Genomic DNA, 24116 nt, shown 5'->3' on the forward strand with positions numbered 1-24116 from the left:
GAAACACCAGTACGAATTTAGGAATCGGAACCAATACAAAAATATGGATTTTGTAACAATACTATGCACTTCTAAGCCAGTAAATCATAGCATCCACTAACAAAAAAAAAGGTGTATTTTGGAGTTAACTGCAACTTTTCTCTTATCAGTGTTTTGAAGGTTGATTAGTTGAATCCAAGTAGCTTTTGTTGAGATCTGAACAATTCCCATGAGTATTATTTAATATTAATTCCATAGTTGGGAAGAAAACAGGAAATACAAACTGATTTAAGGCCATCTAATTATATTTTTTAAGAGGGAAGGTTGTGAGGTAAGGATTTGCATAACAGTATTTTTATTTTTCATCTCTTCAATCCTCTCTCTGTTTTACAATTCAACAACCTTTCCCCCGACTAAAGATTATAAAAAGGTTTAACTTATCCATCAAGTTCAACCTTAAAAAGCTTGGCTTACATTTCACTAATCAAAAAAATTTATCAATATAATTTTTATAGATCATAACTAGCGGGGTCACAATCCTAATATTTTTTCTAAGGGTGGCAAAATAGGTATCGAAACTTTTTTGACAAAACTTTTAAACAAAAACATCCTAAAGGGTAATACAAAAGTACTTACAGAGGTACTTCAAGGGTTTTGCTTATAGTGATAGAAGGGCTACCTCAAAAATTTGAAAACTTTATTAAAATAAAAGAAAATTTGCAATAATTGAAATAATATGTTAGACTATTTTGTTTGAGATGGAAGAATACTCAGAAATGTGAGACATTACGTCATAGGGATATTAATATTCTAGTTACGTTGCCAGTGGTTCTAATAATTCCAATATAGTATAGTACCGTCTGTTATGTGAACAGTGTACCGGTATCATTTACTTATGTAGCACCGGTAGATTTGTAGAAAATATAACCTCCCGGTATGCTTAAAAAAGAAAAATGGGGTGTTAACCCTGAAAATTTGCAGAGTATTTAGGAAAACAGCTGCCACGACTTTTACTTAATTAGCTGCGAGCTGCTACGAGAGGAAAATAATAAACACAAATCTCACTCTATAGCAGGGACTTTGATAAGAGTTCATCCATTGTCAATTATCCACAATTTTACTTTGTGTCCAAAAGGGTCTTACACATATAACTCCTCAGAAATCCTCAATGTTACTCTCCGTCATGCATTAGCACACGCACTTAGTACATAGATAAACAGCTTAGAAATATATATATATATATTTTAACATAAGGGCAGGCCATATTTTCTACGACTCTAAATAGCAGTCTACCGGACTTAATCGATAATTTATCATAGGTGTTACATTTGATGTATTTCCCCAAAATATATATTATTCTTCAACTTGTCCCAGGTTAGATAAATAATATACCTCACCTTTAAGAGTTCTAATGGACAATTTATATAATTTCTATTTACATACAAATCTAGATATAGCTCAGGTCCTATATTATTATTCCTGTACATATATATTTGGTCTATGTTTGTAAATTTTTGTTTTTTTATTTGCAAGGCAGTGCTTTCTAAATTTTTCTTGGAAACTTGTGCTGTCAAAATAGTAGCTATAAGGAGGAAGAAAAACAAAAACAAAAGACCTCTCTATTAACAGGTACTCTTGAATTTATAAATATGTTTTACATTAGTGAAAGCGAAGCTAATTAAACAACGCTCTCATGGTCAATAAGAGAGAGTTAGTTGTTGTAAGACAGAACAACTGTTTAAGGAGTATATTTGTTTGCGTCTGACTCAATTTTGAAGACTCAATGCATCTTTTCTTTCTCTTTGTCTCTCTTTCTTTTAGAAAACAAAACAAAAAATAATTTACAGGACATTGGATTATACAATCATATGTACAATGAACAGTGTTTTTTGTATGTATGTAAGAATATAATCAATGTCTTTTTGACTTTAAGCCAAGTCTATCTTTACTGCCTTCCATTCCTTATTAATACTTTTTTTATTTATTTTAGAGAATAATAATAATAATTTGGCTTAGATTTTATTTTCTTCCCTTTAGTACTTTGTCAAAGTGATTAACAGCCTTGAAAATAAAAAGTAAGAAATATGTGATCTTCAAAGTAAAATACATTTCCTGACATGCTTCTTATACAATTTTGAAGGAGAGAAGAAGCGAGGTAGAAAAAGTATTATATCTAAAGTGAATAAATAAAATATTACATACCGGCTTGAACGCTGAAGGCCTCAAGGAATTGATCCTTCCAGGAGCTGGCACCAGTCAAAACAGAGGCATTACCACGTTGCATCATTCTATCAACAGAGCTCTATAAAATAAAATGGTAATTACGAATGGAATGACAACATTGGTATTTAGTAGTAGTGGTGGATTCGAGTTTGGTAAAGTTCGAGTTTTCAAGAATTTCTACTTAATATATTAATCTTTAAATAAGATAACTGTAATAATATTACTCTCATTTTGAGTGAAGCTGGGTTATCAGATACATCATCCGTATATAAGTATGAGGGTGTTCTAAAAAGTATTTGACCTCAACGTGAAGATGGTACCCCTTGTAAATAAAAACTTATTGTATCTATCTAGCATCTCCTGACAGTTATACATCAAACTCTCAGTCATTTTGTATGCGCGGGTGTTATGTAACAGCCGTTTGAGTGTGTTGACGTGAGTGTTACTGTACAAAAATACTCTGATTTATTTTAATTTTATTTTCAACATCATTTCCAATTTCACTCTATACTTCTCCCAGCGATTCAACCATATCCGTAGCCCGTTTCCTCTTTAACTTCGTTGGAGAAGTGTGTAGTCTTACAAAGAGACTATGTTCAAAAATAAAAGTAAAAATCCATAATTTTTTTGCACAAAAAGACTCACATCGTCTCTGTAACATAACAACTGTGCGTACAATATGACTGAATCATTGGCGAATAACTGTCAACAGATGGTAGATAGATGTGACTAACCTTCATTTACAAGTGCTGACATCTTCACGTTGATGCCCGAAACTTTTCAGATCAGCTTCATATATAATTTTGAAAAAGACCATTTATTTATAAGAATTTGGCTTATTATAATCCTCAAGGCTCAGAAACTCTTCTTTTCAAGATAAGGAGGTTCTGTGATTAAAAATGTGTGTTGATTGTCGCAGTGAAAAAATTAAACTTTGGAATCATAAATATTACTAACGTACCATTTCTCTCCCACAAACAAGGCAGATCTTGAAGTTTCACAAAAGCTTTTTAATTTGTAAGGGAAGTTTGGAGATTATAATATGCATTTTTTTTAATAACTAAATTGCGTGGTCATGTATGATCGATGTGGTAATCCATCTTGATACTAGATTGATTAATCATTATTTGAAATGTTTTGCATAAAATTGGAGTTAAGTGGAGTTTTAAATAATATTTCGGGGTAGTTTGAGTAACACTCGAAGCCAACACTAGTATTTGGTAAAAAGTTTTATTTCTTACAATAATAAATCAAATGTAATCAACCAATAGGTGAATTGAATACATATGCTGTTAAAAACAATTTAAAATAAACCCTTTGTATTTTTTTTGGCTTTCAAGAGAAAGCCAAAGTAATGCTCTATGAACATACATAGATAAATGTGAACAAAAAATTGTTAAAAAAGTAAAAATAAATAAGTGAATAAAAGCCAAAAAAGTGCAAAAAAAAAAATTATTTTAGCCCGACTTTCTATTTTCATTTTGAATTATTTTGTATAAATATATGTCCTTATAAAATTGATATATGTACAAATCAAACTTTAAATTAACTTACCTTGAATTCTTTACTTTCTTTGATACGGATTTGAATTTTGGTAATGTCACCCAAGCGAGGTCTACCCAAAAGAGCAATCTTTTCTTCTTCAGTAAGGGTTTCGGGATCTTTGGAATCGAGTTCTTCATAGTTTACACCCTCTAAAGACCATTAAAGTCACATAGAAATATAGAAAAATAAAAAAATTCAATTAGTTACTGTTGAAGGAGTATGAAATATCACCTTTGTACAGAGTGCAGTTGTGAAAGGATGAGAAAGGGAAATTTGAAATAAAGAGAGGGAAAAAATGTGTGTGTATTTTTTTGTCCATAAAATTATAACATATCATTTTGTACAAAACATAGTCAAACTCTCCTTCTCTCTGTCGTAAAATGGAGAGTAGAGCAACATGGAAAAACATATCAATTGTAGTGATACACATATATAATTACATACAAGGTCTGATCAAAAAGCCACCATATTTATCTAATATCAATTTCAGTTCTTATTCGATTATCATGTTTATTTTCTTATAATGGTGTTGCATATGTTCACAACGCATACGTTTTGTTATGATTGAAAAAATAATGATAATAAAAATCAAATTTTAGAAGGAACATTCTTTAAAAAATCTTTAAAGATTGTTTGCTCTTCAAAATGTAGCATTTTGTCATAAATAAGTATTTTAGTTGAAAACACAGTCTTTCAAAATTGTAAAAGAATTTTCCCCTAAACATATTTTATCATTACATTTTGTCATAGTAGAAAATCCCAGAGTCCAACAAAAAATGCCGTTTCTTTTTATCTTTTAAAAACAAAATTAAACCGCCATCTGGCGTATATTATAAAAAATTTGCTATGATTATGCGTACCAATGTAATACAAAACTAATTTGAAATTAAAATGTGAATTTAATTCTGAATAAGAATATAACGGTTTCTTTTTGATAAGAGTAGTACAATACTAACATATTGGTGTTTAATTCGTTTAATGCTATAGTGATTCTATTAAGGTGTTTCTTTCTAAATTTTGATATACATCAAAGTATTTTGTATTCACTCAATTTTGTACGTACGTAAAAAAATTACACCTTTTGTTTTTTTTTCTACTTTCACTTTAATACCTAGATTTTTTTTAATAAAATGTAAGGGACAAAAAAAGGTAGACAATTAACAGTAAACAATTTTGAATAGATAATATATATATATATATATACAAATTAGTGTTGGGATTAAGTCTGAAAATCCAAAACTTGTCGTCCAAATCCGTTATAATTTTTGCAGGACATAAAATATTTTGCTGTTCAAGTTCCATTTGAAACGGTAGAATAATTGGGTTTTGATCGTTTCTTCAAAAAGAAGAGAATTAGATTTTGTAGAAAAGGAAAGTAACATTTTCCGTTTTTTAAAAAAGAAAGTTGACGACTTTTTAGAGAAATTAAAAAGTGTACATTTTGTTTTCCGATCCATGATTTAAATTTTTTCTGTCCAAATGGGCCAATAATCAATATTTCAACCCTTCTTTCAAACTATGAAAGATACCAATTTTTGAAATTTACGATAAAATCTTTGTATCGTTGTCATATCCAAAATTCGGAGGACATTTTTTAAATGAAAAATCTTTGTTCAAATTTTCAATTCTTTGATGTTTTTTTTCCGTCTCTTCTAATTGGAAAAAAATAAATAACAAGCTTCAATAACAATTAAACTAATTAAAGGTATACACTGTGCTTTTTTGTATCCTTAGGTTTCAAAAAATTTCAGATATAAATATCATAACCGGACATAAATCTGTCTCTAATTGAGTCTCAGCACTTATAAGTAGGTATATATAAAGAAATAACAAAACAAAGAAGACTTGAAAAAAAAAAAAAGATAGAAATAGCACACGGAAAGATTGGAGAATAAAGGAATATATAATTTTTTCCCTCATGAGGGAATTAAAGGTAATTTATAAGAGATCAAATATATGTTTGGTCATACATAGAGTCCTGACATTAACGTAAAATAAAATAAACAAAACACACATATTTTTTTTTGACAAGTTTTTAATGTATTTACCTCCGCTGCCAATATCGCCTATGGGGAATAAAGAAAAATGATAGGTATTAAGAATTGATATATACTATGTGGATATGTGTCAATTGTACTCTACACTTTGACATAATTATGCCCACTCTACATATCTATTTAGGCAAAGTGAGAAACCAGTTTACATAGGTCAATTGTAAATAAGTAAGTGCCTATAATTCTACGCGTAACTCCTAAAGATTGTATTTTACTAACTAGCTAGAAATAACCTTTATTGTCTTCAATTATGATGGATCTTTTGCTAGCTACATCTGACATGGCATCAGCCTTGATATAGTAACTTGCATTAGTGGATAGTACTCTTTGTCTCCATCGTTTATAGTGCATGTCCGTCCAACATGCTTAGATTTGACGTAAGAGCAGCAGATTTTGATTTTTTTTAAAATATATTTTATGGAAAAATTTGTATTTAATTTTTAGTATTGATATACTGTAAAAGTTGGGTTTGTTTAATATTCTGAAGCTACTTTTATTGGAAAGCAATATAAAAAAGATCATGTATTACCTGCAATATGTTTTGGTTCACCAATCGTGACATACATAATGACATTTTTCTCGTAAGAATCCTCTTCTACAATGGGGATCTCAATGATTTTGCTAAAATAATGAGGAGAAATATGAGAAATTGAGAATGGGCCTATTGTTTTTTTTTTTTTTTCTAATAATAACTTACGCATTTTCTTCATTGTCAAACATCAATTCTCCTTCAACATGTTCAAAGTCTTTTCCAGCCTTAGCAGTACCTTCTTCAGTGATGTAAGGAATAGCAACCTTACCACGAGCACCAGACATTCTTGCTACTTTCAATTCAAATGTACCAATGGATTCAACAATTTCAGCTTCATGTTCTTCGAATTGGAAGACACCTCCGTGATCATCGTCGAGAATCATGATGGTTGCCATTCCAGGGGTTCCCAATTGAAGGCTGGGCTTCATTTCTCCTTCAACGTTAATGGATGGGATTTCGATGCCGTCCTTCCGTCTTACATTGGACAATCTGATGTAAAAATGTTCATCTTCTTCAAAGACATCGTCATCTGCAACTTCCAAAGTGACTTTCTTTTCAGTTTCTCCAGGTCCAAATGTGAGTGTACCAATGGCTTCAGTGTAATCTTCGGGGGAGCAAGCGGATCCATCTTCAGTCTTGTAGTCGATTTGACAGGGCACCTTAAGATCTCCTCCATCTCTGACAATTGTAACTTCAAATTGGCCAACATTTTCCATGACGGTGTAATGAGGGGGATCAAAGTACACGCGAGTGATGCCATCATCCTTCTTCTCTTCCTCTTCAGGCTTTTTGTTATCCTCTTCATGTTGATGCTTGGACTCATCAGCCTCTTCAGCAAGTTTTGCTCTAAGACATTTTTGAATATCCTGCTTACCGGCTAATTTACGAGTAGCTTGCATACGATAGTAAGCTCTTGATTTGGGTCCCTTGGACATGACTTCCTCTCTTGCTCTCATTTCCAACTCGATCATGTCGATATCGGGGTTTTCTAAACGGATTCTCTTCATAGCATTGATGTATTCTCTTCTGTGACGCTCAAATTCAGCAAGAGCAGGATCCATGTTTTCTTCATCGAAATCCTTGAATTTCTCTTGAGCACGTGCTTCAATGTCGGTATCAGCCTTCTCAGTTTGAACGATCATACCACGTTTGTTCATACGGTAGGATTTGCTCATGTATTTGTAGCAGAAAAGACGACGATCTGCAACATATGCAGTCCATACAGTGGCGGGGAAGAACATGAAGGTCAAAATACCCTCCCAGGGTTCGACAACACCATAGGAAATCGTTCCCAAAATAAGATAAAGCCAAATATAAGCAAAAACAGACCATGTGGCAGTGATAAGGAATACCCGCAAATGTTTGATTTTACGTACTTCATCATCGGGAATGACGTACATACAGAAACCAATGATCATGAACAAATTAAAAGCTGCAGAACCTACTATAGTACCAGGTCCCAAATCACCAGCATGGAAGTTCTTAGCCCAGATTTCAATGACAGAGAGCAAAATTTCAGGAGCAGAAGAACCTAAAGCCATAAGGGTCAAGTTAGCAACGGTTTCATTCCAAACCTTGACAATAATAATGGTCTTTTTTCCGGTCTTGGGGTCCTTAACAGCGACTTCCTTTTCTTGGGCCGTGATCATTTCAATAGACTCCATGAAACGATCAGAGACAATGGAAACACCGATGAAAAGGTAGATCATCAACAGGATATAGAGCAAACCTCTTCCAAATCGATCTCCACCACTTAAATTCGTATAGGGCCTCCAAATAGGAACAACAAGGCCATCATTACAGTTAACACCAGCAGGAAGTCCCGAGTTTTCATCTGTTTCATTCACACCGGCACTTGAAAGGGTCACACTCAAAGCAATGATCAATGCTCCGAAGAGTAAGGAAGAATTTCCGATCTTCCCCAGGGTCATTTTATGGAACCCCATTTTTGTATAAAAATAAGGGATTTGGGTAGAACAACAAACTCAATTCGAAGTCCAAGTCTTGATTCTAAAGTATAGTGGGAAACACTAAAAGAGATGAGCACAATCCAATGGAGTCCTAACTCAGTTCATATGTGTAACTTTTTTTTTTGAAAAGATAAAAAAAAAAACTGGGGAAATGACGATGGGATCTTCACAGCATGACCATCGAAGAAGAGTGTAAGAACTTTTTTTTCACTTTTTTTCCACTAAAGCTTTTTTTTTCTTTTCTTTCTATCATACACCAAGAAAGCGAGGAGGAGAGTTTTGTATAGGTGGGCTTAATGGCCCGTTTTCGCTTTCTCAAAATTTATATATGTATAAGTACTTGTATATATTTTTTTACCTAAGGAAAAAATGAGCTTCTGTAAGCCATACGAGAAGGAGGAGGCATTTTGCCAAGTTTCAAATAATTCGAGGTAGATATAATTCGGGTGTATATGTGCACATATACAACATATGTGGATGTCCTCTTTCGATCGGTCTGTCCGTCCGTCGGTCCTCTTTATTTACTTTCCCTCTAGCTTCTTCTTCGTCAAGCCTGGACCGCCTGCTTACGAATTGCTGCGTTTGGATGGATGAGATCTTCTAATCATAGGAAGGTACTTTACTTTTCCATTCCGTACAGAAAATGGTAAATAATTGGTGCAAGACTCTGGAGTCCTCCAAGACTCTTTTTGTCCAGCCATTTTGTATCCTACATCCCACAAATTTCTACTTCATTTAGGATTAAGTAATGTCCATTTGGTACGAATCCCTCTCTTACCTAGGAGAAGAAATATATTTGGATTATAAAATGAAATGGATTGGATATGTTTGAATAGTTATTCAAACACCTATCTAAATCAGTTAATTATTATTATATCCTTAATTTGGCGTGCTAAAATTGAAAAAAAAAGAAAAGAAATTCCTGCTCAATCTAAACATACATTTGTATTTAGAAAGAAAGGTGTCTCTGCTTTCTCTCAACGAAGAGATATACTTTAATGAAAAACAAGTCATTATAATGCAACTGTCTTAAGTATCCAAAAAAAATAAAAAAATACTACTACTTGTAACACATAATAATAATAGGAAGATACATTCAACTTGGTCGTAAATTTGAACTTCCATACCTTATATCTAAAAAAAAATAGGACCATACATTATTTAAATCTTCATCTATTCTTTATTCTCATAGGTGTGTAGAGTTTTTGGTATGCACAATATACATATATATTTTGTGAAGAAAATTCAAATTGTATAAATAAATTGTACAAGTTGCAATTTGTACGTCTCATATGGCCTTATTTCATTACTAACTCTAGTAGACAACATTGCCTGTAGTAATTAGGCGTCGGCTAGAATATAAATTTTGAATTAATCATATAAAAGATAAGTCTCCATAGAAATCATGAGGACACTCACGCGTAACTATTCAATACTTATATCAATTCATTTGACGTATTCTCTCCTCAAGAATGAAAGAAAAAGAAAAATAAGAGTTTGAAAAAAACAAAAAACATGATTAATATATCTGATGAGTACTTTAGCCTCTCAACCACTCACTTACAAAAATGGGGATCCCTGTATTTATATACATGAATTTTCTTAGATAGCAAAAATGTATATGACACACATCAGAGAGCACCCTGTATACACACTCCATGCTCCATGGTTGCTCTATGAATATAGATAACATCAACCCTTATAATTAACAAATATTATTAGATGTTCCAGGTATGGGGCATTGTCCCCCATATGCAAGTCAAAAGTGACCATAGGCTAGGCAAAGTCCTTACACTGAAAGTTCAAGCGGAGTCTCTAGCCTTTGCTCACGTCCTTGAACATTTCTATAGAGTACAGTTCGAGTCCTCAAATTTTTGTTTAACTCAATTCAAGTTCATAATTATATACATATTGGCTCTATAGTGTTAAGGCTTTTTCTTGAGTTGAACATAAGTTTTGAGTTTAAAGCGAGTCGTGGAGTCTTGGCTATAGAGTATAAGTCTAGTCACGTGTCTCTGATTGAGGGATAAAGTCAAATTACAAATCTTAAAAATATGGAATTAGGTCCATGTCGGGTTGCAAGTCTCAAAATATTTTTGTTCGTGTTAAGTTTGAGTCCTTAGATTAATTATGAGGTCATTTCAATTCCATAATTAGATAAATAAAGGGGTTATTGAGTTAAAGGTTTTCTAGAGTTCAATATCAGTTAGTCTCGAGTCTCAAGTCATTGCTCACTAGTCCAAATCATTCAATATTTCCATCGAGTACAATTCAAGCTCTCAAATTTATTTTGAGCTTTTATTCAAGGACATAATTATAGGGTGAATAGTATTAAGACATTTCTAGAGTTCAGCATAAAATATCTTTCGAATCCAAGTGGAATAGAGAGTAATTTAGGATTAAGTAAAGTCAAATTTATCTTTTTACATCGTTTATACTCGTAATAGGTTGGGAAAAATTGGGGTGAATTATCGCATGTCGACATTGACAAAATTTACAATTTTACTACCTGAAAGTGGGAAACAGGGGGGGGGGCACGATACTCTTTCGGTTCGTATTGCTCAACAGCGGTTCGATGGATTTCGTCCTGGTATAGTGGAAGTGAATGATGCGTCACGCAATGCAAGGCCTGCCGTTGAATGTGTCGATAAAATTGGGGAAAATTTTGATACAGACTCTCATGTTAGCAGTTGTAGCATCGCCCAGGGGCTGAAAATGGCGTTTTAAAACCGGTTTGAAACATTTGCATTCCATTTGTGTTGAGTCCAAGTTAAGGTGTGAGTCTTTCATTGTGAAATGAAGTCGAGTACCAAGTATCGAGTCCAAGTCCCCAACTCTGAAAGTAAGTCTCAAGTCATTACCTTCAAGTCACGTACATTATTTTATAGGAGTAGTCAAAGAAGTCAAGTCAGTTTATTGGAATCTTATTATAACAGTCTGAGGATTTACGAGTTTATACATTTATGTACGTATCAAGCCAACTCAAATACGAGTATTTAAATCTCAAATTCAAGTTTATGTAATGCTATTTGAATAATCTTGGCAGATATATTTATAATCTACAATTATAGAAATATATATAAATCCTGTAACTTGATAATTTTAAAGGAACTTCATAAAGAAGGCTTTTTTAATTTATATTTTACAGATTTGCAAATTAAATCCGTCCATCATGTATCTTTTTTTCGGACACAAAGGTTATTTTAATGTTTAGTTATCTTGTGACACCAAAGTCCAGAATCTTATCATTACGGTACAGTAACATGTACAGGACTTTGTAGATAAATATAAACTTATCCTCGGCAAATCCAAACATTTATATCATGGCCATTCATTTATCAAATCTAATAAAATTTGTGAAGTTGTTCCCAGTGATCTTGTGTTTTGATTGATTCATTCAAATTAGATGATCAGTTAGGATCATACTGCAGTTTTTCATGATGCTAGCCTTTCGGGAGCTAACGCTTCTGTAGGAGCGATTGTTGACCTGTTCTTGAAGGGTGCCCACCAATATTACTACAGAATGTTCAAAATTTGATTATTACTAGACCAGACTTCAACCTTTACGAAAAACGGAACCCTCTCAGATGGAAATATCTGAGTTGCCTTGGAGGTATGACAGGGGCAGAGTACTGTTCAAGTACCACATTGCTCAGGCCAAAATTCTCCACCACTGACTATTTCTCAACAACGTACAAAATGACTTTTGAAGCACCCCTGTGATTTAAGTTGATAAAAAATCTTAGGGCTTAGCCTTCTCTGCAAACAAAGTCTCAAAGAAAAGAAAAGGTTAATCCTGTCACAGGAAAATAATTTTTAGCACGAAATTCAAAGTGGGAGTCGAAAAATAGCAATTTGAAAAAAAAAATCCCAATTTATCGGTAATGCCTTGTAGCCTGTACATTGCCAGCAAAGTATGAAAGGACGGAACCAAGTCTTTTGGGACAATACTTAGTTATCTATTTACGTGAGGGTATATATGTAAATGTACAATATACATATTTAACAAATAATATGTCAAACAAAATATCTTTACGATTGAGTAGCCTGCCAGGTTTTCTATCTGATTTATTTCTAATACTTTTTTGGCAAAGATTTTTATCATTTAATAAAAAAATGATTATTGCTTATGCATGTACAAATGTAAAACGTATAAATTCTATGTACCTAAGTCAGAAAGTTTGTCAATCATCTGAAAAAAAAAGTTGATTACAAAATTGAATTCAATTCATTTAAGTATACTACGTCTTATGTATTCATTTGAAGTGTCCTACAATTAAACAACAAACTCACGACATTATTTTTTTCTACTTGGGTTGTACTAGTCCCAAATCCTTGTACAAAAAAGTCCCTCATCATAAAGTGCTCTCAACATGTCATCATTATAAAAAATATTATAATTTGAAAATATCAATACGTTATTTCACTAATTTAATGCCTTCAATAAAACCCCGAGTATATTTTATGCAGGATAACAGCAACTTTACTACTATTCTTAAATATTATTGTCACAATATCTATATTTTTGTACCGATTTGGTTACCAAAATTAGTATCGGTATTTCCATATTTTTTGATACATTTTTGACTAATAATATTTAAAAAAAAGGTCAATTTACATGCACTTACAAAGGCGTTGACAGGATTTTTGTTTAGAGGATGTCCTTACAAAAAACTATTTAAATCTTTTTACAAAAAAAAATTCTAGCTCACAAATTTGGGGATGTACGTCATCAGTGGGATATTTAAAAAAAAACTGTTCTGCGAGAACCAATTCCAAAATTAATTTAGTAGATGTTTTAAATGCATTAGTACCTTGATATCACTATTGTACCAGTATACCCAACAACTCTTTTCGTAATTAAGCCATAATTAGTTCCATAATGAAGTTGACCGAAGGTAATATTTTGCCTATGTTTATATAAATTTAGATCGAATTCAGTTACAAGATTAAATTTTGAAAGTTCCAGGTAACTCAAAACGTAAAAAATGCAAATTTGACCATTACTTTGGAAAATAATGAGTTCTTTAACTCAACTTTATTTAAGCAGAAGGTTTTACGCTTTACGAACGTTCATTCTAGTTAAAGAATGCATTTATAGTTCTTATAAGTATCTAGAAGAATTGTATAAAATATGACCTACGAGTATGCTAAATGAACATAAACCGAAAAATGAAAAGGTTTCTACGACAATACGAAGATTTTGTTTTTTGTTTTATTAGATTAGCTGGTAGCAGCAATACGAGGAAGGATATAAACATAAATCCCATACCGTATTTAGTAAAGACATGGAACAAGATTACTATACTCCTAAATTCTATACTGAGTCCATCAGTGACTCACACTTATCGGGTGTTCAGAATGTATTTCACCAGTTTGGTTGTGGTACAAATAACCATGCACAACATATCAGTATGACGTTGTACAGAGAAATCTTAAAATACTGTTTCATTTACCAATGTAAGTCCTGGACATACTCTTAATGGGACTCCAGCGAGGGGATGTTGCTGTGGCGGACTATACTGGTTTTGGACTCAATATGCACCATTTTGAAAAGTATAAAGGATTCAAAACGGACTATACTGACCTTGTACACTTTGGTTAATTTTCAGCTTTTTAACAATGTCATGATCACTTTTTCCTTCCATTTTTTTTAAAATTATAAATGGATTCAAAACAGGAAAATTATGAACTTTTCAAAATATTTTAAATTGCTCTTATCTGTAAAATTAGTTTTCGAACGGCAGGTATAACTCCTTAACAAATCTTCAGCGTTACTCTACGTCATTTATGAGCACATACAGTTTATACTTCCATGAAAAAAAAATGACAACAACTTTGTAGAGTAAATAAAAAGTACTGCTCGGATTGCAACTACAAAAATTGACGCACTCGTTCTAAGTCATATTTTCTACAACTATATGAATAAATCCAAAACGGTTTAGTTAGAATTATGATAACATCACTGGGTTACATGAAATAGGTGTATAAAAAGAAGGTCATTGTTTTTCCAATAGATGACTTTAGTAATGTATATCCCTCGTGAGATAAGTGTAAACATTTTACTCCAGATGGCGTTAGAAAGATAATACTTTTTATAAAAAGTTGATAAGACAATTTACTGATTGTTTGACTCAATATTATTTGAGCGTGCGTCAAAGATGGACACCTGCAAAGAGAAAATATCCCATATTTTAAAGTTTTTCTTGCAACAAGGCGAAATTGTAAGCCCAGCGGCTAAAAATGTGATTGGTGATTATGATCCGGATAAAAGTTAATTACACGGTCCTTGGCTTTTGTAAATAAACTCATCTTCCCGTATATGCTGAAAGGTAGTTAGTTGGCTGGCGATGAGGGCTTTACAATTAAGAATTGCAAAGTTCAGGGTCCTTGTTACTCGAGAAGTTCAATTGTTCTTTTATGATATTCCAAAAACAACAAACCTTAAACTGTTTTTAATCCATTTAATTGACGTCATTTAACTTTTTTTTTTCCATATGTCTTTTCTGTTCCTTTCGGACCCGTCTTTAAGATTTACGATAAGTTTTAGAACAGATACTTTATTGTTTCTCAAATATGCTTGTTATGACATAATATAAATTCATTACAGGGGTCAATTAACTCATCTGTGATGAAGCCTTGTATCTTGTACATTATTTTTACTACTACTAAATATTTGCAAAAGTACAAATAATAAATTCTTATGTCATTGATGACGTCAATGTATTTGTATTTAACAGAATCATTTTTTGCTATTCCTTCCTTCCAAGGTTAGATTTGATAACTTAGAAATGCATTTGGTTTCTATAACACACATAAAATCAAATATGGATAATATCAATGTTTTAACATAAATGCTACTCTCATTAGTAAAAGTCCTTTTGAAACTTGACTAAAAAAGAAGGCAGAAACGACAATTTTCATTATGTTATCCACATTTTCGACAATTACTCTTGCATCTTTTACATCAAGATTACCAGTACGTTTACGGTATGTTTTCTGTCAAGCGAAAATATGTCAGACACAGGTGGCAAAAGTCTTTGTACTGCAAGTTCAAATCTTTAAATATTTTTATCTAGTCCAATTCGACTCCTTGGATAACCAGTTTAAGTCTTTCAGAAAATAAGAATTACTTTAATGAGTGCCACACTACCTACGGTCCAATCTGAGGGTGGAGGTTATACAACCATATTTTAAGAGGCCCAAGATATTTATACCCCCGCCCCCCCTCCCTCCTCACCAATCCTTTCGATCAATTTTTTAGAAAATTGGATTAAATTTCGAAAATGATATTTGTCATAAATAATATTATGCGAATTTATAATGTGTTATTATTCATCATGAAGTTTGAACAAAATAGAGGCAATTTTTTCCAGGGAAGTTTTCCTAGTGACTATTTATATCTCCAGATTTATATTAATTTATTTTGGAAGGTGTGCCTTCTGTAGAAAAAGGTTGATAACCCCTGCTTCAAATGAAAATCATGTGCGTGGTTATAATTTTCTGATTTTTTTTTTTTTCATGTCTAAAACATTTTTTTTTTTTTTTTTGGAACATCTGTTAATGAGATTTAATTAATTTTTTTTTATTCTTGGGTAATTTATTAACTATTTTTTTGCTTTTTCTGATCTTTATAAATAATGAATGATTTTCTTCATATGACATCTCTAAAATTAGATACAAATTTTTCAAAAACATGTTGTTTTAGCACTTTATCGATGAATGAAATATATTGGGAACACTTGAAGGTCATGAACAGAGTAGGCATTTTTGTAAGAAAAAAACTACATTATAATCAGAAAAGGAGAAACGTTTGATGCTTGTTTTTTTTGTTTGTTGATTATTTAATAATTTGTCGTGGAGTAAATTCCTCCATCGAAAGGAAGTATTTTCGAATATTTTTGGTGTAAATTGTTTTAAATTGCATAATTAAATAAATATATGTGACTTTTTATATGTAATAATAATATTTTCCCTGCACTAGGGCTATTTTTAATGTAGAAAGCTCTCTACTTAATAGAAGTAATTCACTTTCTTTCGCAAAGTCTCATAACAACCAGTTGATATTAGAAAAGGTCTTAATTTGGTAGTACAATATGGTTTGCCTTCTCCTTGCGCTTTTTTTTTTCATTACAAAAATGGCAACTGTAGTCATAAGTAAGAAATTATCATTTTTTCTGTTTAACGATTTACTAATTATATATTTTAAGTTTTCAATCTGATCAAATCAAGGATACAAAAACTCATCCATCAAATGGAATACGTAAAACGTTGTAGGACTGAGGGGATATAAATTGCACTTAAAGACATCTTTATTAAATATCTAAAGTCGAAAAAGTATCGAAAAAAAATATATTTAACAATGATAATTTTTGTGAAATGTATAATTTTGCGTTGTAAATATTTTTAAGCTTCATGCAACATATAGCGTTAAAAGTGCTCTTGTCCAGATCAATTATAAAAATGTTGATATTATTCAAAGTCGTTGATGGAGAGCAATGAAGTTCAAAAAAAAATTATATTTATTTATTTCATTTTCAAATACAATATAATTTATTACAACGAAATTTTTTTACGATCTGCAATTAACATAAATCAATCTCTCCTATAAAAAAATTCACATTACACCGCTATAGTTCATGAACTAGACTTCTTAGAAGGAATTAAATTTTGTTGATAAAATACTAATTTTTAATGCTTCAAATATATTACATTGACTTAGAAATGAATGAAAAAACTTTCAATTTCATAAAAAAAATTCTAAAAAGAAATATTTTTTTAATCTTGAAATTGGAATTTCATATAATTTGATAACTACAAATGATATATAAGCCCACATTCAAAATCAACAATTAATTTTGCAAATAAAAGGTTATTTTCATGTCAACCTTCTTAAAAGTAGATTTGATAGGAATTAATTAATTACAGATTCATGATTAAGAATGAAGAACTAGTAAAATTAGATTTTGAATTTTTTGTGATTTTTTTCGTCGAAAGGAATAAAAATTTATGAATATATATTATAAAAATTGGGGTCTGTGTATCTCATCTGTTATATATATTGGATTATCTCAAGATGGGACCCTATTGTTTAATATGTATAGACAAAAACATGATATAAATGAGTTAAACTCCAAGAACCCTTTTATTCAAATATATATAACTTTCCAATTAGTGAGCTTAACGTTTGGTTATCTTTTATCGTGGATATACCAATTATTACCGATAACTTTGTTTTATTTATATCAGTAAGCTATTGACTGAAAAATGTGTATAGCAACAGTAAAAAAGACTCACAGTTTTTTTAAAGTATTCTGTTAATTGGTCAGACGATGTTGCACCGATTAAGTATAAGTCAATATTATGGTATTATAATAACTCCATTTGACCTAAAAATGTTAATTGAAGTCCATATACATAATTAAGGTGTGAAAGTTATCTAAATCCTTCTGATTAGAAATCAAAAAGAAAAATATACATTGGTAACGTTGATAGACGACATATCTGCTAACAGAGATCACTTTTCCAAAAAATAGTGTTCCTTGCTTTCTATTACGTTTAAATATTCAAATTCTACATACTTACAAATATATTTGTGCTGAGATTCTGCCCGAGGCACAACTTTTCTTCCGTTGGATCTTTTTATTTTTATGTAATATCTGGCGGTTTCTGATCGTGAATCAAAATTTAAAAGTTCTCAAACTGTGGATCAAAATAAAATGAATGAATTAGTCATTTATAATTGATTTAAAATGCCTGTAAATGAGATGATCATTAAAAAACACATTTTATTCATATGTAGTTTTGAGTGTAGAGAGTGAATAAATAAATACTGGACCAACCATTTTAATTTACGCATTTTAACACACTATTTATTGAAGGATATAATAGGGTCCTGGGAGAATTAGGAAACACGTTCAGTTACTATTAATTAAAAGCATAACAACATGTTTTAGTCAATTTATCTGCCCTCAGAATTGATGGTGAGTTTCAAGCGGCTACAGAAGCTGCTGGAGATCCTCTGGATGTACTCCCCACTCATACCTTGTTGACGGAGGTCTAAAGGGCATTAGTGCTGTTGTGGCGTGCCCATAGACCTTGGACTTCTTTTGCACCTAGATGTCTAAGAGGTTGAGGTCTGAGCTCTGCAGCAGCCAGAAGTTCTTTGCTAAGATTTTTTTTATTTTGCCTGGAACCACTTTTAGGGTTTCTTGGGAGTGTGCAGAGATGATCCATCTTGTCAGAACACCCATTGTATGCAAACATGCCTAACATCATCACTGAAGCTGGTTACTTGGTTGTGGAGACATATCGGGCCTCCTCTACTAATCTCCTATCAAATCTACTTTTAAGAAAGTCCACATGAAAATAACCTTATATTTGCAAAATTAATTGTTGATTTTGAATATTTGAATATTTATATATAATGTGTAAATTATGTGAAATTCTAATTTCAAGATAAAAAAAATATTTCTTTTTTGAATTTTTTTTATGAAATTGATAGTTTTTTCATTCATTTCTATGTCAACGTAATATATTTGAAGCATAAAAAATTAGTACTTTATCAACAAAAGTTAATTCCTTCTAAGAAGTCTAGATGATGAACTATAGGGGTTTGATGTGAATTTTTTTATAGTAGAGATTGATTTATGTTAATTGCAGATCGTAAAAAAATTTCGTTGTAATAAGTTATATTGTATTTGAAAATGAAATAAATAAATATATTTTTTTTTAACTTCATTGCTCTCCATCCACGACTTTGAATAATATCAACATTTTTATAATTTATCTGGACAAGAGCACTTTTAACGCTATATGTTCCATGAAGCTTAAAAATATTTACAACGCAAAATTATACATTTCACAAAAATTATCATTGTTAAACATTTTTTTTTCGATACTTTTTTGAATTTTCAAATAATAATTTATTTGACATAGTAGTTTGCTTCAAATTGAATAAAAAAAAATAACAAAATTGTATATTTTCAATGAAATTACTTATACTTATTTTAATAAAGGAAATGTTGTTTGTCTCTGTGAATATATCAAAGTGAGTAACCGGGTACACTGTATATAGTGATCCATGATATATATGAATATATAACTCCTATGTAGTCGTATTAGTTAAATATTGCAGGGTAATTAATCCACACCTGTTCACAAAAATATCAAATATTTAATCTTTTGAAAATAAAGGAGAAAATCCATAGTTATTCACAAAAAGTTAAATTTTGGAACAAAATTTAAAAAATTAAATTAAAAATCAAATATTAAATTTTTTGAAAAAAAAAAAAAAAGAAGGAATTTTTCCTTAATTTGGGGGAAGGGAAGATAAAGGCCCTTCAGGTCACTCCCTGTGAACGACCGTCGAACGGTCCCAAGACTGAATCCTAAATCTGATACAAATTATGGATTTCTTTTTATCCACAACCCATACTTTGCAAATCATACAACGTATGCATCGATTCAAAGGGGGACCCCCAGACTATAAAAAATCAACCCGGACAATATTAGTGATATTGATAATACGATGGAAATAATAATTGATAATATATGAGTAGGACTGGTGTTGTGACGATCTTTATTTAGGGCCAAAGACTCCTGTCCGGTCCAGTTTAGTCCCGAAACAGATAAAATTTGCTCCTTGAGGACATAACTCAACTTTATTTCTTAAACCATTTCGAGTATAAATAGTCCGAAGCACCGATCATACGACTGGACCGAAACACCACTAATTGTTGAATCCATTATCTCTCGTGTTGAAGCTGAGTGAACAAATAAGACAGTCCTTACTTCTTAAAGAGCAATTAATCATGATTGAAAATGATTGTATGTACATAAATTAAATGTCTGGATCTACTAACAACTTTATCATCATTTGTAAAGCTTTTATACTTATATGTACAGGTAAATTAGTTCGTCCTGTTATTTATTTTTTATTCTCCTCCCTGAAGAGTTGATTCTCCCTTTTAGGATATTTATCATTTAACTATGTTCGTTGAAAGACTCTAATTTGGCCTGAGAAGAGGAAGGTACATTCTAGTGATGGGACGATTTATCGGAATCAGAATTGGGTGTGTTGTTCGAAATTTGGAATCGGCATTGGGAAAATAATGTTTAATTTGATATTCCGATTCATATTTATAATAATTTATTACTGGTATTGAACTATTTATTACTTGTCGAAGTTATGAAAAAAATAGCCAATTTGGGGGCCCTCCAAATTAATGAATTATAAATTTAATATTTTTTTCCCAGAAATTTAATATTTAAAAAATTTGCATCTTAAAAAATTTAACAGTTGAATTTTTTTGTTCAAAAAGTTTTAAATTTAATTTTCGGAAATTTTTTCTAAAAAAATACAGTCCATTCCCACCCCCCACCCCCCAAACTATCATCCATCCTTTAGACGCCTCTGAGAGCAAAATGCTATTTTTTAAATATTAAAGAATCAGCATTAGGATTTTTTTCGAAAATCTTATCGAAATTGCCATCGGGGTTTTTTTTTTAATCGTTCCATCACTAATATAATTATGTAGGGATGTCAAAATTTTCAATATTAGTGATGGGGAGTGTTGTTATTTAGGACCAAGGACCGCTGTCCAGTTCAGTCCCATTTGAACGGTACTTACAGGTAAAATCGATCCCTCGTGACGTCAATGAGAGAGTTTTTCCATTTTTTAAATACTCTGTTATTTTACAAAAAAAAATTGTATAACTATTTAACAAAATAATATGTTCGTATCATATTGTATTATCATAAAAATAAAAAAATATTTTTTTCAAGATATGTCCAATAATTTTAATACACATGTCATATACCTTATTTGTCTTAATAAACGACTGATATTATCATAAAAAATTAAGAACCAAGAGTTAAGGACCGGTCCTAAGACTGAACTGGACCGAATAAATAAGGAACGACATAACACTAGTGATGGGATGATCAATTGGAATCGGACGAGTAATTCCTGATTCGTAAGTATTATTATTTATTACTGATATTTAACTATTTCTATAATTTTTCTAAGTTATGAAGAAAAAAAACCTGAAATATTTCCGTCAAAATACAGGAAACGATCATGTGAACTCATTATTTTATTAATTTTATAAAATATCATAACAGAATAATTAATGATTAAAATATGCTCGAAAATTGAGAAAAAAACAAAAATGACCTCAAACTGAACGAACACAAACATGTTCTAAACAGTAACGAAAAGAAAAGGTGAGAGCAAAATGTTGGGTACACCTGAGTTAAGAGCTTTTTTAATATTAGCTGCCTGTTGTATGATTTTGAGGGGAGAAAGGGAATTACTGCTATATAGAGGAGCTATATTTAAAATATTATTAGTGCAAGGAAAATATTGTAATTAAATTTAAATTCATACATATTTATTTTATTTAGAAGTTTTTATTCAATTTACACCCAAAGATCAATTGGAATTTTTCCTTTAAGGGAGATGTTATTACCCTCATGATTCAGTATCTAGGAGATTTGTGATGCACTGCCTTTTGGCTTTTTTGCTCACTCATGATGACAAGATGACGAAATGTTTATGATAGTTTGTTTATGCAGAAAAGACAGATGAACTAAAATGTCAAAAAATTATCACTGAAGTTTTCATTAATGAAGATATCTCTAAGTATCTAAATGTCGATAACTGTTAGTGCTATTATGAATCATTCCCCCTATTTGGATGATTCAAACCAGTGATACAAAACATAGAGGCGAAACACATCATTTAGCTTTAGGAAATGTTTTTTCAACGTGGAAACTCAATCCTCTACCCCTCAATAAGATGATGGTATTGAAATAACACACATAACGTTACTTATTAATTACACTCTAACCGTGTTGCATCTTTTCCTGGTCCTAGTTAAATCAAGAATGAGCAAGATTTTTCAAGGATAATTTGCTACTCGTGAATTAAAACACAAAAAGAAAAAACAATTGACATCATAGAATACTTTTTCCTATCAATCCTTTATATCGGTAAATATGTCTAAATATTAAAATATGTGGAACTTTGTTATAGAAACTTAAACTGAAATATCATATTATTTTATAACTACGACACATTTATTGTTATTAAGAACTAAATTGCTAGTTGAACCGAGTCAAGTTGATAATTTATAGAATGAAAAAATAAGCTGTTGGCTTGTTCCCTGCTCTTTTATTATTTTGGGGATTTTTTTTTTTTTTTGCTGTCTTACGAATAATGATGTATTAACTTTTTTTTTTGCATCTGTGAGATAATGCAATTTCTAAGAAAATCGTGGTGTATGACGTGTAATCTGTCTCTTCAAAGATGGGAAAAACTTCAAGAGAATTAGTGATTGATTAGAAAATAAATATAGCCTGTTCAACACCGCAATTTTTTCAATATGATGCTGTATTTCATTTATTGGGATTCAAAAAGTGTCGAGAAAGAAATCTGCTTAATCAGACCCGGCTAAGAATGTTGATGTATATTTATGAGAATGCTCGAACAATTAGCCAAATGCCATTTCGCCGAATGTACACATTGCTGATGAGGACTTTGCAATAATCAAAATATATATATACCCATATACATATTATATATTCACGATTAATGCTGCAAAAGAAAGTAATTATGATTTACTTTTATGTTAAACTAATTTAAAAAGATGTGAATGCTTCAATAGTTGACATAAAGTGCTATTAAAACCGTTGTAGCAAAATTCATAACTACCTCGCCATTAATAAATATATTAGGAAAGACAAAAAATATTTACAGAAAAGAAGTAGTAAATAGACAATGCAAATGAATAAGCCAATCGTTTGGATCAAATGTTTTTGGAGCTCTAATGTAACTGATTAAGTCCTGATTCACGCTCCCTATTTCCAAGTTATCACACACTCTAAAATTATCAAAATATGTTTGTCATTGCCGTAGTTTAGTATATGAATCATCATGAAATATGTACATATATTATTTTTTCCGACAAAGTGTCTTAAATGGATTCAATTACATAATAAACCTTTTTCAAAATTTGTATGTGTTAATAAAAGGCAGAGATTAATCCTAGAGGATATGTTGCAGAGTTATAAAAGTAAGTCCTTGTTGGACTTAGAGTAGAATTGAAGATCGACATTGGAGTAATTATTGACAATGTCCTTCTTTATTTCATTCTTCCCATCCTTCATTATAACAGCGGATTGTAGCTTCTATCTTCCAAAACATTTTTCAAATTGTCAGGTCTATCATCTTCATTTTGGGTCTTTTTTTTTATAACATGGTCAAAATACACACGATTTTCATTGATCTTATTAATAAAGAAGGGGAAAATGAGAGTTGCATAAATGGCGCTGTCACCTCTTCCTCACTTGAAGCCGATTCAAAAAATATATTTTAGGAGAAACAGAGCGCTGGCCTAGTGTGAATGCAACCCCAAAATGGATCTTTTAAGAAAACATTTCCCTGTTGACTATGGGATAGCTACGCCATGATTTTTTTAAATTATTTGATGAAACTGACTGAATAATAAACTATAATGTGCACTTGGCCAACCGACAAAACGTCTCCTTAAAATCAAATTGAGTTATATATCTCAATATATTCAAAAGTTATGGTGGCCTATTCATATTCTTACATTGACCTTGAACTTTACCCCTCAAAACTTACTGGCTTACTCTTACTTTTACCAAATATAATCTTCGTATCAAGTGTGATCAAAATCGATTAGTATATTTTTCGTCATACTGGTAACTGACAAACAGGGGCAAAAACTTAACCTTCGTTCAACTTCGTTGGTGGAGGTAAATATGAAGTCAACTCAGGGTTTTGA

General features: G+C 31.2%; 1 protein-coding gene across 9 annotated transcripts in view; it reads right to left on the minus strand.

Moving 5' to 3' along the window:
- Positions 1–24116, minus strand: part of Calx (sodium/calcium exchanger 3) — a 47432-nt gene that overhangs the window by 10992 nt on the left and 12324 nt on the right. For 3 of the 9 annotated variants that reach the window (XM_040709349.2, XM_071887415.1, XM_071887416.1), the window contains exons 2-7: positions 17889–18005; positions 6499–9081; positions 6331–6422; positions 5796–5813; positions 3757–3896; positions 2182–2281 (exon numbers count right to left, since the gene is read on the minus strand). In XM_040709349.2, coding sequence (XP_040565283.1) covers positions 2182–2281; positions 3757–3896; positions 5796–5813; positions 6331–6422; positions 6499–8279 — 2131 coding nt within the window. In that variant the 5' untranslated portion in view covers positions 8280–9081; positions 17889–18005. Of the gene's footprint in view, positions 1–2181; positions 2282–3756; positions 3897–5795; positions 5814–6330; positions 6423–6498; positions 9082–17884; positions 18006–24116 lie in introns of all 9 variants that reach the window. The other 6 variants (XM_071887420.1, XM_071887417.1, XM_071887419.1 and 3 more) reach the window with 3 other exon arrangements.

The sequence above is a fragment of the Lepeophtheirus salmonis genome, chromosome 3 (genome assembly GCF_016086655.4).
Source record: "Lepeophtheirus salmonis chromosome 3, UVic_Lsal_1.4, whole genome shotgun sequence".
NCBI lineage: Eukaryota > Metazoa > Arthropoda > Copepoda > Siphonostomatoida > Caligidae > Lepeophtheirus > Lepeophtheirus salmonis.